Genomic DNA, 17,566 nt, shown 5'->3' on the forward strand with positions numbered 1-17,566 from the left:
CATTTCCTCACTACTCATTATGTTTAAGTCATGTCACTATACCACCTTAGATTCTACCCTTTAATTCTGCCTGCATCTCTTCTTCTGGCTGGAATTTCTGTCTGTGCAAGACTGAAAAACCCAAGTTTCTAGGAGAGAAAACTCCACCACTTTTGCATGAGACGATGTATTTCATTTGAATACACTTGTGAAGAAATCTTTGCATCCTAGATGGAATTCAGAATCAGGTCTTTCCAACCACAGGGCATTACTGACTGAGCTTCAGATGATCATTAAAGCTTCTTACGATAACTTCTAGACTAAATAAATTAAATGCCAATACCAGTAAACGATAATATAAATTAGAAAACATCGATGGATATAATGTTTCTAAAAGCAGAATCTCTAAAGTAAGAATAAAAAAAAAATGTTATTTTTCTCAACTGAAGAAATCATTTTTTTAGCTTCATAAATAATGGAAAGAAAGAGGATACTGTTATTAGAGATAAATGTAAACTTGGCCCCAAGAACTTTATTTCCAAGTTTGTAATATTAAAAAAAAAAAAAAAAATTCTAACAATCTTTTTGTGCTGCTAATTCTTTGACTTTTTACTGTAGCAATCCACCTATATCTTGGTCTTCCTCTGGATCTTTTTCCTGGCAAAGAACACTTGTTTTGCTAATCTTTCATTTCCCATTTTGTTTAAGTGACCATACCACCTGAGATGGCCTCTGCTAATGCATTCCTGGATGCTGACAATGTCAAGTTCTTTTCTAATATCCTTGTTTTTAATATATTACCATTGATATCATCTGTTCATGCCCCTAATCTTTCTCAGGACTCTCATATCTGTGGTCTCTAGTCTTTGGTTTTACTTCTGACCCAGCTCTCAGATCCATAAGTTAAAATTGGATTGAATACTGTCTTGTATACAGCTAATTTAGTGTTTTGACTAATTTCTCTCTTATTCCATATAAATTTATTCATTTGACTTCCTACCATACCAGCTTTGTTGATTCTACTGTCTCTTTCCACATTTAATTTACCATTTTCACTGAAAATCATGTCTAAGTAGCTGAAATGGTTTGCTTGTTGTATAGGTTCTCCATTCACAATGCAGTTGATATTTTCAATGCTTCTGCCTATTTTTATTGTCTTTGTCTTTGTCTTGTTATTGCTGACCTTCATGCCATATCTATAATAACAGTTATTCAATTTAGTCAGGTAATCTTGCAGACTTGTACTGGATTTATTTAGAATTATAACATCATCTGCAATAAAGTAAAGAGTCAAGATTAACATTTCCAATTTTGATATCAGGTTTAATAACCACATTTTTCATAATGTGATCCACATAGATAATGAATAACAGAGAGGATAATGTACATCCTTATCTGACACCAGATTTAACATTAAACCATCTTCCTGTACTTCCTTCAGTTCTAACTGCTGAACTACAACTGAAATAAAGACTAAGTATTGCTTGATATAATGCCCCATTGACACCATATAACTGTAGCGTATTTGAATAGCTTCTCTATTGGCACCTTGTGATATGCCTTTTCCAGATCTATAAAACTTAAATAACAGTTCTGTTGTATTCCCATGATTTCTCAACTATTTGTTGTAAAGTGAAGATCTGATCCCGACAGCCTCTATTTAGCCTGAATCCAGCTTGTTCTTCACCAAGCTTTTCTTCCACAATCCTTCTCAACCCTTTTTCAAGTATACTGGCATAAATATTACCAGGAACACTCAGTAGAGAAATACCCCTGTAATTCTCACATTCAGCTTTATTTTCCTTTTTTATATATGGGTGCTATGAGAGCTCTACTCCAATCATCTGGAATTCATCAGTGTAGCCACTGCAAGACTTTTATACCTTCAATACTTGAGCATTTCTGGTTGAATATCATCAACTCCTGCTGCCTTTCCCCATTTCAGACTTTTGATTGACTTTTTCTACTTCAAGTATGGATTTGTATTCCTGATTGCATGCCTGGTCAGTGTTTTTTTTTATCACTGTGCTGTCATCACTGCTAGTTTCATTTTGCAATTTTTCAAAGTAATTACTCCATACTTCAAGGATATCTTTTTCTCCAGTTTTCATATCACCTTTATCATATCTATTTCTTTTTACAGCACTCTTTCCTCTATTTGTGATCTTTTTCAACAACCTCCAGAATATCTTGCTACCTTCTTGATATTTATTTTCTATGTTCTTAACAAAGTTTTCCCATGACTTTTGTTTAGCTAGTTTCCACAGTGTTTAGCTTTCTTACATTTGTCTCTGTATCTAAGAGCACAAGCTGATTTATTTGCCAGGAACTTTTGATATGCTTTCTTCATCAAATTCATGATTGAGAAGAATTTGAATATGATAATTACAATAGTACTACATGAAAAAGTTACCATTACTATTTCCCAATCAGTAATTTTCCTCAAAAGTTATTTGTTAAGATTCCAATATTATCAGATCTTATATCTCTGTCTTTTAAAGCACTTTTACTGAGTGAATCCATCCATATCTTGGTCTTCCTCTTGGTTTCTTTTCCCTGCCAACCTGGAAAAGAACACTTATTTTGCTAATATTTCTTCTCTCATTCTGTTTAAGTGACTATATCACCTGAGATTAGCTCTACTAACACATTCCTGAATGCTAACAATGGCAAGCTCTTTCCTAATATCCTTATTTTTGATGTGATATTGCCATTGATGTCATCTGTTCACTCCACTAATCTTTCTCATTGATATTGCCTGCCATTCTCAGCACTCGCATATCAGAGGTCTCCAGTATATGATCAAGTGTATTATTTCTTACCCAACTCTTGGATCCATAAGTCAAAATTAGTTAACACCATCTTGTATACAACTAATTTAATGTTTTGCCTAATTTCTGTCTAATTCCATATAAATTTATTCATCTGACGTCCTACCATATTTGCTATTTCTGTTGTCTGTTTCCATATTTAATTTACCATCTTCACTAAAAATTGTGCCTAAATAGCTGACTTGTTCTATAGGTTCACCATTCAGGATATATTTAATATTTTCAATGTTTCTGTCTATTTTCATTGTCTTTGTCATTTTATTGCTGATTTTCATATCAAATTTCTTAGAATACTCATTCAATTTAGGCAGGCAATCTTGTAGACTTTATTCAGAAGTATTATATCATCTGCATAAAGTAAAGAGCTGAGATGAACATCTCCAATTTTGATATCAGGTTTGATACTACTTTCCTTCATAATGTGATCCATTTTTCATTGAGCCAGCTGCCTTCTCTAATGCCTCAAAACGTTCCTCCATTTCTTCCTTGGTAGAATCTTCTGTTGTGAACCATAAGCACAATAAATCTCATTGTCCAGTTTCTTATTCTGATATTTGTCCACATCACTCTACTTGATATTGACTGCCATTCAAAAAAATCATCCACATATTTAGTGTTGAATTCTATAGCTACTCCCTCTTTTCCATGATTGTTATTGCCTGAATATAACATTTTGTATTTGTTGCTTAGAAAGATCACTCCTGTATTTCCATTTTGTTTCCATTGATGCTTCTTCTTATTATTCTTGAGCTCTGCCAATGTTGAATTCGGATGTATTCTGGGATTTGTTATGAAGTTTTATGTAGATATTCTGACTGATAAAATACTTATAAAATATTAAAACATGTAATTTAAACCAGTTTCTATTCTTTTAATATTTTACACACCCTTCCTAGCTCAGTTGGTATTAGCAATGTCCCTTGGTTTGATAGGCCTTCATTTATATCCTGTCTAGGATGCTTCACATCCTACACAGCATTTCTAGAACCCTTTTCAGCTGAAGGTAATCCAGTCTTATATAGAGGTGGTAGGGTTCCCTCCTAGAAACCTGGATTTTTCATCCTGCAAAACAGGCAAACAGTGCATGTAAGATTATCTGTCTTGCCATATGCATTAAGCAGCTTTCTTAGAAACCAAATTACTTGACTATTATTGCCACTGAGTGTCACATGAAAGGGAAGATAGAATGGAATGTGATAACAACCTCCATAGCTCAGTCAGTATTGATGGTTGATGCCCTTTATCAGAACTTTTCAAGTAAATTGAGTTAACCACTCTTATTGGAGGTGACAGGGCTCATTCTCCTGGAAACTCTGGTTTTTCATTTCCCAAAACTGGCAGATCAGCTAGAGGAACACAATTTACAGTCAATGCAGATAAGATTAACTGACCCATCATAAGCAGCAACAGGGTTTCCAAGTGGCTAAGCTACTTGACTGTGACAGGGCTCAATGACTTGTTACAGTCAACTAACTTGGCCTCTAAACATGAAAAAGTAAAAATATGGGATATTCTAACAAGTATATAAAACCTTTCAGGGGTAATAAAAATTGATTAAAGGTCTTTATAAAATATAAGTTTCTCTTTGGAAAATCAGAATACTGTCCTGGATAAAACTTTTCCTTCAACACAGCTAAATTGAAATTAAGGCTGATATCAGAGCTGGCTAAAAACACAATTTGGAAAACAAGCTTTAAGATAAAATTTATTTTATCTTAAAGTTAAAATAAATTTTATCTTAAAGTTAAAGATAAAGTTCTGTTATCAGTTTATCCTTCATTCTTAGTAAATGTTCATATTCATTTTCTGAACTATTGTCTCTTAAATAATTTGCTGATCTCTTTAAATAACAGTAATATTTTTTCCCCATTTCATTGGAATTTTTGATATTGATTTAAAAACACTTTTCAGTATAAACATTTTTTATATTTACTATTATTTTTACGGCTATTTTGCCTGCTTTTGTTTAGGAGTGCCCATGTTTTAATGTCATTGGCTTTTTACTCAAGAATTCTTAGGGCATTGCAGATGTATTTTAGAGACAAATATATGTAGCATAATAGAAGAAAATTTGCACATACCTTTTCTTGGATGTTGTTGTCTGTCTTCTTTCTGTGGTGGGCATACTTCTGCTGTTATGGTGTTGAAAGAGGGAGTGGGTGGGCTTAGGCAATGTGGGAGAATTAATTTGAAAAAACCCGGGTTTTTTGTATAATATAGACATATATTATTTGTAAGTGTGGGTCGTTGTCTGAACTCATGGAGGAAGTAGATGCTATGTCGTGTCGGCTTGGTGTTTCTGCCTTTGAAATGCTTGTGTTATCACCTATTGGGAGTTGTGACCTAATTTTTATGTTGTGAAGCTTCCAACACTCGGAAATTATGTAGGGTTGGTAGACATTGATTGAGTTCTCGTCACATTTTATGACTATCATTTCCAATATTCTAAGCATTGTTTCTTTGTCTTGTCTGTCTATTATGATGGCCTTGTCGATTTGCAGGGTGTGTTTTTGTTCAAGGGCGTGAACTATTATTTCTGTTTTGTCAACATGATGGGAAAATGTTTCTTCTCCGCACACACACCCAGAGTAAATTGAATTAAGTTTTAAAGATATTATAACAAGTCTTAAACCCTTCCTAGCTCAGTTGGTATTAGCAATGTCCCTTGGTTTGAAAAGCCTTCATTCATATCCTAGCTAGGATACTTCACATCCTACACAGCATTTCTAGAACCCTTTTCAACTGAAGGTAATCCAGTTTTATATAGAGGTGGTAGGGTTCCCTCCTAGAAACCTGGATTTTTCATCCTAGCAGTTCACAGCCTTGAACAAAAACATACCCTGCAAATCAACAAGGCCATCATAATAGACAGACAAGACAACAAAACAATGCTTAGAATATCAGAAATGATAGCCATAAAATGTGACAAGAACTCAACAACGTCCACTGACCCTACATAATCTTCGAGTGTTGAAAGCTTCACAACATAAAAATTAGGTCACAACTCATACCAATAGGCAATAACACAAACACTTCAAAGGCAGAAATACCAAGCTGACACGACATAGCATCCACTTCTTCCATGAGTCCAGATGAAGACACACACGGTTGAAATGGCTGGCACCCCATAAATCCTTCCCTTCCTCTAAAAACAGTTGCTATTTTCAGCACCCTTTTTCATCTTTTTCTCACCCTACAGAAAAAGTGCTCCACCCACCCACCCTTAAAAATAATATATTATTATTATTATTATTATTAAGAGAGACCTCCAGGGAGTCAGAGACTCATCGAGGGAGGCCACATACTACACACACACACCAGCTATCATACTTATTCTTGAATTCATTCACACTGCTTGCACTCACAACATCCAATGGCAATCCATTCCAATCACGCACCACCCTCTGAGAGAAAAATCTGGCCCTTACACCCTTCTTGGCAGCCTTCATTCTCAGCTTCCAAGGATGCCCTCTCGTCCTTTCCCCACCCTCCAATATATGTATATATTATACAAAAACCTGGGTTTTTTTTAAAATTAATTCTCCCACATTGCCTAAGCCCACCCACTCCCCTTTCAACACCATAACAGCAGAAGTATGCACACCGCAGAAAGAAGACAGACAACAACATCCAAGAAAAGGTATGTGCGAATTTTCTTCTATTATGCTACATATATTTGTCTCTAAAATACACCTGTAATGTCCTAAGAATTCTTGAGTAAAAAGCCAATAAAATTAAAACATAGGCACTCCTAAACAAAAGCAGGCAAAATAGCAATAAAAATAATAGTTTTTAAGAGGAGTAACATGGGAGTTTTCCCAGAAATAATACCTATATTTACTCCATTATAAAGTGTGATTACATAACTGTATGCAGGTTATTATAATTTGCTCAATTTTATAGAGGTGACAGTCGAAAGAGTTCAAGAACTAATACCCAGGCTTTTGTCTCGTATGCATGTGGAAGCACTTCTTCATGGCAACTTAACTAAAGAGGTATTTTTGACAAGTTTTTCTCTTGTGTTTTGCAAGCACACATGGACATAATCAGGATAATTGTATTTTTTTATTTTTGGCAGTTATAAATTACTAGATGATAATGAAAAGGTTTGTATTTTCAGCAAGACTATTCACAATATTCCAGATCTATTCACCCACTTCAGAAAGTACTGAAGAAGAAATACAGTTATTGTATAACAACTTATAAGCAATCTTGGAATCAGTATCAAAGAGTAGTATACTGATTATTTAAGGAGATGAGAATATCGAAAATGGAAATGACAGTGATGGATGGGAAATAGTAATCTATAAATATGGATATGGAAAAGTAGCGAAAGTAGGATGCTTGAGTTTGACTTGAAGTACAACGTGATTATTTGCAACACAAAATTCCAGCAGGAAGTCTGCAGAAATTAGCTGAATGATTACTAATATTAGTTAAAACTCAAATGACAAGTATGGCATAGTTTCCAAGTGAAAGATCATCATCATCAAATTCCTGATATGTAGCCTCGCAGTATACCAGATGTTATAAATAACACTACATGTGAAAGTATTGAGAGTTTGCGAGTCCAACAACCTATACAATTTACAGTCAGTCTTACAATTTACAGAACATTTTCTTTATGAACCTTAGGAAGAGCATAAATTTGGGATGTTCTAGCATAATAAACTCTTAATAGTTTGATAGTGTCTTTGGCTTCAGTTGGATCTCTGGAGATGCATTTATAAGTGGAATGAACCCAGCTGGAAGACTGTTTATAACCACACATCCTTTGTCAGATTTGGGTATAACTATTTTATTGTGTTTTAGTGATTACAAATCTAAATCTTCATTTTTAGATAGATTTTCTGTGAAAAATGTGGGTATACTGGGTAATGATCAAAGCCTCTGTATGACAAATATTGGAATTTGAAAGAACATGCTATATGTGGGTATACTGGGTAATGATCAAAGCCTCTGTATGACAAATATTGGAATTTGAAAGAACATGCTATATTAAATGAATTAAAACACGTTGCTACTTCATATTTCATTTGTAATATAATGCTTTGGTATAAAGCTCTACATAAATTTTATGATATAATGAACGACAACAATTTAATGTGAAGATTAGCCTTGTACTTCAACTACGAGACTATCAATATTGACGTTAATATTTCTTAAGGATAATCGCATAGAATTTTCGAGGTTTTCATCTGTTATTCTTGTCTGAATTTTTGATTTATTGTATTTCATCCTCGAAAAAACTGTTCACACATATATGTGCTGCCGAAAAGACAAATGATTTTTCTTGAAAGGGTGCATAAATTTGTATATTTTTCTTCCACCAAATAAAATTAACAGTCCATCAAAGCAATGTTGTTAAATTGTGATTTTAGCGCTAAATCTGCCTGAAGCTCAATAAGTTCCATCTCTAAGTTTTCTGGCACATTATTTACATCAGCATCCATCGGACAAGCAAATATCGCAAATGTGGAGTCTTTGTTTTTGAAGTCGGCAAACTTTGTATCAAATTGCTCTATTAATGCCTTCAGTTCATCTCCATAACAGTTATAAAGGATATTTTTATGAGTTGCTAGAATAGGAAAATGATAATTTTTAGCTCTTATCTGACTTTCCAACAATCTTAGTTTATTATAAAAAGCTTTGACATGTCCATGCAGTTCATGAACCAATTGTCCTTGTTTTTGCAATTTAAGATTAAGTTCGTTTAGGTATCCGGTGACATCTACAAGGAATGCTAAATCACACACCCACTCATCATTTTTTACTTGGTTAATTGTGTTTCCTTTTATGTTCATAAAATCTGCAATGCCTTGTCTCAGATCATAAAATTGTTTTAACATTTTACCTTTACTCAACCACCTCACTTCACAATAATAAGACACTGCTTCATAATCCAAAAATAGGCCTGCCAAATACTCCTTAAATTGGCGGTGATTAAGTGCACATGACTTAATAAAGTTAATACTGGCTACTACAACTTCCATAACATTTGTGAATTTAATCGATTTTACACACAGATTTTGTTGGTGGATAATGCAGTGAAAATCTGTTAAATTTTCCGGATGGATCTGTAGTTCTATTGCTCTTTCATGAACTATTCCAATAAATCCCTTCTGTGCACCAACCATTGCAGGGGCTCCACCAGTGCATATGCCAGATAGTTAACTCCATTTAAGCCCAAATCTCTCGAAGACTGTGTTGACTGTTTCAAATATATCTTCACGGGTAGTTGTTCCTTTTAACGGCTGAAGCGCCAATAATTCTTCTGTGATGTTGAAATATGCATCAACTCCTCGAATAAATATTGCTAGTTGTGCTGTATCGGAGGCATCGGTGCTGTCATCCAAAGCAATTGAAAATGCTTCCAATCTAGCAATCTTCTCTTTTAAACTTTTTTTGATATCATCAGCCATAATTTCTATCTGTCGGACAACAGTACGTCTTGACAAATGAATATTCCCAAAGTCTTTTTTCTTTTCAGGACATATTATACTTGCAACATCCAGCAGACATTTTTTGATAAATTCGCCATCACCAAATGACTTAGAATGCTTACAGATTTTTTCACTTAACAAAAATGCTGGCTTTGACAATGCTGTGGTGCTGCGTTCTTTGCTTGTTGAACATTTTCTGCTGGGTATCCAAGATCTTCAACTTCTGTATTTCATCTTTTCGTAGTTGTCCATCAATTTTTGGGTGATCCGCATATCTCGAGGTAAAGTGTCTCTTCAAGTTGTATTCTTTGTTGACAGATATGGATTCGTTGCACAGCAAACAGACAGGCAAACCTTTATTCAGAATAAAATAATAATCCTCCGTCCAGTTGTCTTGAAATTGATGATTCTCTCCATCTACTTTTCTTTTTTTTGCAATAGCCCCTGACATTGTCCCAAATTTATAAGCAATATTCAGAAATGTCAAACAAAACTGTCTTCTACACCACAGGCACTGAACAGAACACAACATCAACGCAGACACCAAACAGAACATAACATCAATGCAGGCACTGAAGAAAGCACAACACCAACGCAAGTACCAAACTGACACGTTGTAACACGTTCACACAGGCCGCTAGTCTAAGTCAAAGCTATATATAATGGATGGATGCAAAAAATGTAAAATGAAAATTCTGTAGAAAAGTAAATGAAAAAGAGAATTTGATGCAGAAAATAATTATACAAGAAAACTGAACATTTTTAAACATCTGCAAGATATATTGCAGATGTTTAAAAATGCTAGTTTTCGTCAAAGTGAGAAAACATAGTGTGTTTTGCGCAGATCATATGACGTCAGCTTAATGTGAGTTAGTAGAACACACCATGTTTTCTCCACCATGAATCAGACAAACTTCGCTGAAATAGATTAGGGCCAGGGGTTGCCCATATGTGCTATATATAATGGATGGATGCAAAAAATGTAAAATAAAAATTCTGTAGAAAAGTAAATCAAAAAGAGAATTTGATGCAGAAAATAATTATACAAGAAAACTGAACATTTTTAAACATCTGCAAGATATATGACAGCAGGAAGATCAAAACCTTGATGTTCGAGATACCTGCATACATTCCATGGAATGTATACAGGCATCTGATTCAGGTAAAAATTCAAATATTTCACTAGTATCTTTGAGATTCACTTATTATATAGTACCTGCTCCTCTGTAAACTTCATGATGACAGTTTGTAATTCAAAGTATATGCTAAAACCAAATACAATTGACTTCTACTGTAATGAGCACAGTGGAGCTGAAGAAGCAACTGTGTATAGTAGAAGAGTTTTCTGTAGTAGTGCATTTGTTATAATAGTGTTGCTACTATAGTACTTTGGCCAGGATTTTTTGATAGTATGTTATAGCAAGTGAATATGACAAAAGAACAAGTGTCCATAATAAAGATGCTTACTTAAATAGTATAAATTAGATACACCAATTAGATTTATCTTTTTTATCCCCCCCCTCCCCCCGACACACACACACAAGAGGCTACAAAGCATATAGCAAATAAATGCTGCAGGTGTGTGGGCTGGGGATCAAGAGCAAAATAATTTCTATTCTTCAAGAGCTGTAGGTAGTCCTTAGGAAATACTTAATGGGAAAAGCTACTCCACAGAACTGAGATAAATGGAATAAAAGATGACTTGGAATAATAGGTTCATCTACAGTTTGATTGTAAAAGGATGTTAAGCAGCTGCTGCCTCATATTTCTGTAGGTTTAGCAGAAATGGGGGGGGGGGGGGCATAATGGATTCTGATGAACATTGACCATAGAAATATCTCTAGAAGAAATACAGTGCTGAAATTCACCATCTTTGAGACAGAGACTGAAGAGAGTGTGTAAGAGTAAGGTCAAAATAACTGATCCAACCTCTTCTACTGGACTCTGTCACGAATTTTCGGACAAGTCTTAGGTGCATTGCCCCAAATGCAAGAGCAGTATTCCAAGGTTGTGCAGATGTGAGATTTGTACAGAGTAAGTAACTAGGCAGGAGAGCAAGGTAACATCCGGAGTGAAAAAGTAGGCCAAGTTTTCTAGAAGCTGAAAATGCTAAAGAACTGATGTTATCAGGGTAGGAAAGAATAGGAGTAAGAGTCAGTCTAACAAGAAAGATCTGATCTTAACTGATAAGTTGAGCATAATATAAGTGGAGAATAACTTTTTTTGTGAGAAAACGGGCAAAATTTTGTTTGGGAAGCATTGATGGTGACTAAGTTAGTGTTTATAGTACTTAATTTTTTATGTACTATGTATAGGATGAGTAGACAGTGTTGTCATCAATAAAACTGTGAATAAGGTTTGCAGTCAATGGGAGAAGGTCATTTATATTTGTGTGTGTGTAAAAGAGTTGGTAAAATAACACAGAGTCCTGAGAACACCTGCATTAGCAGCAAGAAAATCTGAATCAAGAACACCTTTAATGATTGTGATTACACATGATTCATGATTACACATTGTAAACAATCAGGGAGGACACCGGGAATCTAATTACAACGGGATGAGAGTGGATCATAAGACATCAGTTTGCTGAGAGGCGATTGATGCCAGAACATATCAAATGTCTTGGAAATATCAAGTGCAACAACATAGATTTCCCCACACTTTTCCATGGTACATGACTATAAAGGTAGGTGTCGTAGATGATTGGCAAAATTCATACCTGGTGGTCATTGATTAGTTGACTGTTCTTGAGATATTGAAGAAACTGATTGTTGATTACTTTCATTACTTTGGACAACACTCATGTGAGAGTAGTTGATCAATAGTTGGGTGGTAGACACATCACCCTTTTTTTTTTTTTTTGAAATTGGTTATAATGGGCTTCTTTCAATGCTGTAGAGTGGATGCTAGCTGGTTATAATACAGTGTACATTATACTCAGGAATGCACCTCTTGAACACAGTTGATGGGATTCCCTCAGGACTCTTGAAACCTTTTGGTATCGATTGTTCAGGATTCTTCTGATGTATTTTTTTGTTAGAAAGCTATGGGAAGCATACAATGTGATGTTCCAGGTAAAGAAGGTGAGTCTTATCTTTGGGTGATGTTGCAATGCTGCCATTTTGATGAGAGAAAGGTAGAAGCATAGATGGATGGAAGTTATGTCTAACAGCTTTTGCAAGGTATGATTCCTGTTGGCAAAAGTAATGAGTTTCTACATTTAGCCCTATTTAAGTTTGTGTGTGTGTGTGTGAGTGTGAGTGAGTGAGTGAGTGATGGATTTGCTAGTATTGTGGGCTCCAGTGTAGGCTGTGAATGGAGCTGGGGTTTTTGCCTAGAGGCATTGGTAATAAGCAGGGTTTTTTTTTAACTGCATTGACACATTTTCTGGAAAAATTTGGCTGGATAGAGGGTGAGAACTTTGAATAAAGTGAGGAATGAAAGAATGAAAACCTCCTTTTTATCATGGATAATTTCTGTAACAAGATCACAAGCAATTGGATCTGAAAATGGAAACAGCAGTCTGACCATGAAAAGGAAGAAAAAAAAGTCACTAAGATCTTGACACTAGACATCTTCATAATGGTATACGACATTGTGAAGAGCATTTCCCACAAGAGATGAAACTTTCATGAAATTGTGATATGAATTATCAAGAGGAGCAATCAATGATGTACCTGGAAGAAGAACTAGTTAAAAAATATCTTAACTTTCAGGGATCCTGGTTGGGAGATGAATTATATGTTTTAAATCATTACAGCAAATGTCTCTGCTTCTCTTTCATCTTGGTCAGTAGAATTCAAAAAAAGGGAGCCAGTTGGAATTGTTGACACTAAAGTTACCAAGGAGGATGATTTTGCTGTTAGAGGATTTGGATTATATGGAATCTAGCCTCACAGGTAAGAACTTAGAGGTAGAATGATTTTCAGAATTGGGGAATGTTAGACACAACAGATGAATATGAGGACATAATGAGGCAGGGAAATCTTAAGCCATAGAAGGTTGAAAAGAAAAGATTCAAGATTTAATGTCCTCAAGCAAGGAATGTTGGATTGCACGAAAACATAAGTACTACCTTTGCAGCAGAAGGAATTGTGTAGGGGTGTAGTTTGAACATTTAAGATGAGTTTTGTTGGTAGTAACAGAGAGGTTCATTCAAGACTAGATCAGGTTTGGATGTCTGCAAGTGATAATGCTTGTCATTTAAGTTGGTATTTATACCATGATGTTGATAAAGTGAATGTGGAAGAAATTTTTTTGTAAGATTTTTGAAATTTCGAAATTTTTTGGGAAAAATTTGTTTAATTTACCGCAGTAATAACTACAATTATTTATCTTTCATGCAAGTATGGAAAGATGAAGAGAAAAAGAGATGTAGAACATGCATTGAGAGGAGATACTCTTTAGACATGTTGCCCATACAGATCCTATGGCATAACGTGACCTCAACAGCACTCCTTACATACCAATTACACAGCCTCCATCCAGGCACAACCTGGCAGTGAGATTATGCATCAACTAATCAAGAAGCCTTCCGAGTGTGTTACTGTCTGATTCATTCCTGTATGCTATCTGGCAGTCAACCTGCAGATCTTCTTTACCATCTAAGATGAGGAAGGTACTGGATCAATATAATATGTTTGGCATGCCCTTCAATGCAACATAAGTGATATTGCATCCTGATATCACTCACATTGCATGTCGAAAGACTTGGGGTAAGGAGGGAGCTGAAAACAGAACCCCCACTCTAGAAACCAAACATAGCAACAGCACTGCAAGCCACCAGTAAGCAAGGTAGTGGTATTTCACTGGGCAGTGAAAGTCGTCTTTATGTGGTGGTCTAGTGGCATTTTTTCCAGCTAAGAAGGTATCCTTATGTGGTGAGAATACTCATTGACAGCAGAGCCACTTTCGTGCAAACAGGCCACACCTCAAGAAATCTAGGTCAACTGGACCAGGAGAAACTGTATGTTGCACATCACCAATCCATAGCGGCCCAAATTAGATAAATTTGTCTGATAAATCTGTTTTGAGAACAGTGCAAAGGAATAATGATGTGAGATTCTTTAATCCAACAAGAAACAAAGTTTTTTTCTAGATGTGGTAGAGACTTTATCATATTCTATATTGTGTTGAAAGAGGTTTAAGCCAGTCCTGGTTTACCACTCTTCCAACAGGTGAGATTTCTGAATGCCTGACCTATATAGGGAATAACTCATGCTGTTCATAGATGGGGTTACTGTCCTTTTGAAGAATGAAGAAAGTAGCATATGGTAAGAATAGGCTTTAAGGCCACTCTGGTATTATGAATTTTAATGAGATTGGCATTGCTAAAGATTGCTTGCCATTGTAGGGTATTGAAATAGTCTGTACAATGAATGTCTCAATTTGTCTTTGGAGAAGGATTAGAAAATAGTGGTGCCTCTCTTTGAATACCTGTTTAGTTGAGTATTACTGAATAGAAACTAGTTCCTTTTCTGTCCCTCATCTTTTAAGATGGAAACTGCTTTTTGAAGGATTGTGAAGAGATGAAAAATGAAGATAATGTCCTGTGTGAGTGGATGAGTCTATCTTTCCATTTGAAGAAATTAGACTGAAGGCAGTGCTATTAAAGTCTTGCAGTATCTGGTGAGAAGACATAGTAACAGCACTTATATTAGATTATTAGACCGTTTCTGTACAAAACCTCTACACCATATCTCAAAGTAAACATTCTTCTTTATTCGATATGAGAATCTACTGCTGTTATTTACTCACATGACTCTCTCAGCAAAAACCAAGAACTTATCCTAAGTGATGTCTGAAAATCATTGATCAGATCAGTTATACTTAACTTCAACTTTTCTGCTAATCACCTCCAAACAATGTTAAAAAACAGATGTCACATGCTACACTTCACTGTCCCCCCCCTTGTTTGATTGTTAATATAATGTAACAGTTTAAAATTTTTTTTTATGATGATTTGTATTTCTCTCATTTTTATATTTATTTACCATGAAGAAGTCACTCATTCCTTGTGGTGAAACTAGTCAGTGTTCTTTCTGTGTCTGTGTGTTTAAAAACCAATAAAAACATAACTACTAGTAAGTGTAAAGTTTCCTTGATCAACATTATGTCGATTAAATAATGGTGTTTGATTTCATATATGTGCTTACCTTTATAAAGGCATTCTGGAGCACCACATCTTTAAAGGCTCTGAATGTCGCAGTAAGAAATCCAGTGGCATGCTAAAGAGGAAATGAAGGTTTCTAATTGTAAATAGCATTTTCATTGAAGCCCTCTATCATATTATCTCGTTTTCTACTATTTCCCATACTCTACAATCTACACTCCCTCAACCACTTATCCTTACCTGAATTCTCTTGAAAACAACAAATGTCATCTTCACTGTTTTCAATTAGGAGTTAGTGATCATCAATGTGGATTACACCTCACTTGCCCTAGAATACAAGCTATGAAGCAGACTAGAGGAAACAAATAAGTAAAAATATGGCCACTCTTAACATTTCCAGGGCATTCAAATAATCTGGCTTGGCCTTTCCAAATTGTGACCATAAAGTGTACCCTTTGCAGCTGTTGCTAGTTTTTCATCCAGTCATTCACTGCATGTCACAATAGTTTCCTTTTTTTGAATTTCTCTATCAATGTTGGGTTATTTCAGGCCTTTCTACATTTCGTTCATCCCTCTTATACATTAATGACCTTTTTTTCTGACCCCAAATTCCACCCATAGTTTTATGACAGCACACTCCTTTCTTCTTTATTCTGAAATCTTTGCATTACTCAAATGATTCAAGCTTCAAGAACTTCACCAGTGTCTTAAATTATATCTGAGGATAGTATTTGAATATTATTAATTATTGAAATTATAAATAAAAATATTGTTGTGTAAGATGTCTCTATTAAAATTCACATATCCCACAAAAAAAAAATTAACCAAAAAAATACCCATAGAGGCTTTCTAATTTATCAGTGATCAAACGGGAGTTCTGTTGCAGGCTTTGTGTTTGATCACTGATGAATTAGAAAGTTTCCGATATTACATTAGTTAAATTGTAGAATTTTTTTTTGTCTGTGAGAGTTTGGATATGGACTACTTTTCAGCTTCTAGCATAAATGTCTCTATAAGCATTATACTTCTCTATAACAGAAAAGGGTAAAGTGATGTAAGACCATTGGTAATTCCAGAGTACAAGTTTTGACATTGGAGGAATAACATTTTCTTGCTCTCTTTTGCTGGTGGAAAATTAAGGAGACAATGAGTGTGTTGATATCATTATAGGAGGGGATAATTTTCCGGTATTATCAGTGTATAATGGATTTCAGGAAATGAAGCCAGAAAGCTAGATTTGGCCTTTTTATAATATTGTAAAAAAACCATCAGGACAGACAGAAGTTCTGAAGAGAGATCAGAAGACATTGCTACTGTTATTAATATATCCATTCTCGTAAGAGGCTCTAACCTATTATGTATCACTACTACTGGTGGTAAGTGGTTAAGGAGAATGATTCTGTGTATGTGCTTCCTGAACAGGTAGAGGTTCCAGTCCTTAAGGGGAAAAAGTCTGAGGAAGGTTGTAAGGTGTTCTGAAGAACAGGGATAGATAGAATGTAAAACAAGGATGCAGAGCTGGTTTGTTAAATTTGAAGCTGAACTGAATATTGTCAAGCAGCATCGTAATTAAAACAGGTTTTAATAACAGTCTTGTAGAAGAGGAATAAGAGAAAAACCAAATATCTCAGAAGTAGTTGGGAATGAGAGAGGATAAATATGTTAACTGGATTGTCCTTCTCTAGATAGCATCAGGCATTTACTTATCAGGAGACTTGGTGCATCATCCCAAACATGAAAACAATATAAGCTTTGCTCATTTGTGATTTGTATATGGTTTGTAGTTTTATACATGAAACGTATCATCTTAAATGTAAATGAAAACATATTTTTTTGAGAGTGAGGTTGCTGTCACAAGAATGTTTATTGAAGTTCTTAGTGTCCTCATGCCCCCTTCCCTTAACATCTTCAGACACCTACCTCATGCTTCTGCATTGCAACATAGGATACATTTTAGATGAGCATGAAAGACTGCAAAGATGATAAAGGCGAGCACATAAAAATTTTTTGAACATCATTTGAGGCATATCACTATCAGAACTAGATGATCCATTGGCATTCAAGCGAGTCAGAATTCTTCTATTACCTTTCTAGTGAAAGAGTAGAGAGAGAGAGAGCATGCAGTAAACTGCTCTTACACTGTGGAGAGGGGGATCGACTCAATCATCTGTACAAGAGCCAGAAAAGGAGAATGATGCCAT

The 17,566-nt window shown here is 35.1% G+C and overlaps 1 protein-coding gene across 1 annotated transcript in view; it reads left to right on the top strand.

Moving 5' to 3' along the window:
• The window catches only part of Ide (Insulin degrading metalloproteinase), a 599,910-nt gene that overhangs the window by 409,481 nt on the left and 172,863 nt on the right, over positions 1 to 17,566 (top strand). The window contains exon 21 of the mRNA XM_090392302.1: positions 6,714 to 6,805. Within this exon, the coding sequence (XP_090248428.1) occupies positions 6,714 to 6,805 (92 nt within the window). The remainder of the gene's footprint in view (positions 1 to 6,713; positions 6,806 to 17,566) is intronic.

This window comes from Typopeltis vanoorti, chromosome 5 (genome assembly GCF_054136105.1).
Source record: "Typopeltis vanoorti isolate ZY-2024b chromosome 5, IOZ_Tvanoo_1.0, whole genome shotgun sequence".
In the NCBI taxonomy this organism is placed as follows: Eukaryota; Metazoa; Arthropoda; class Arachnida; order Uropygi; family Thelyphonidae; genus Typopeltis; species Typopeltis vanoorti.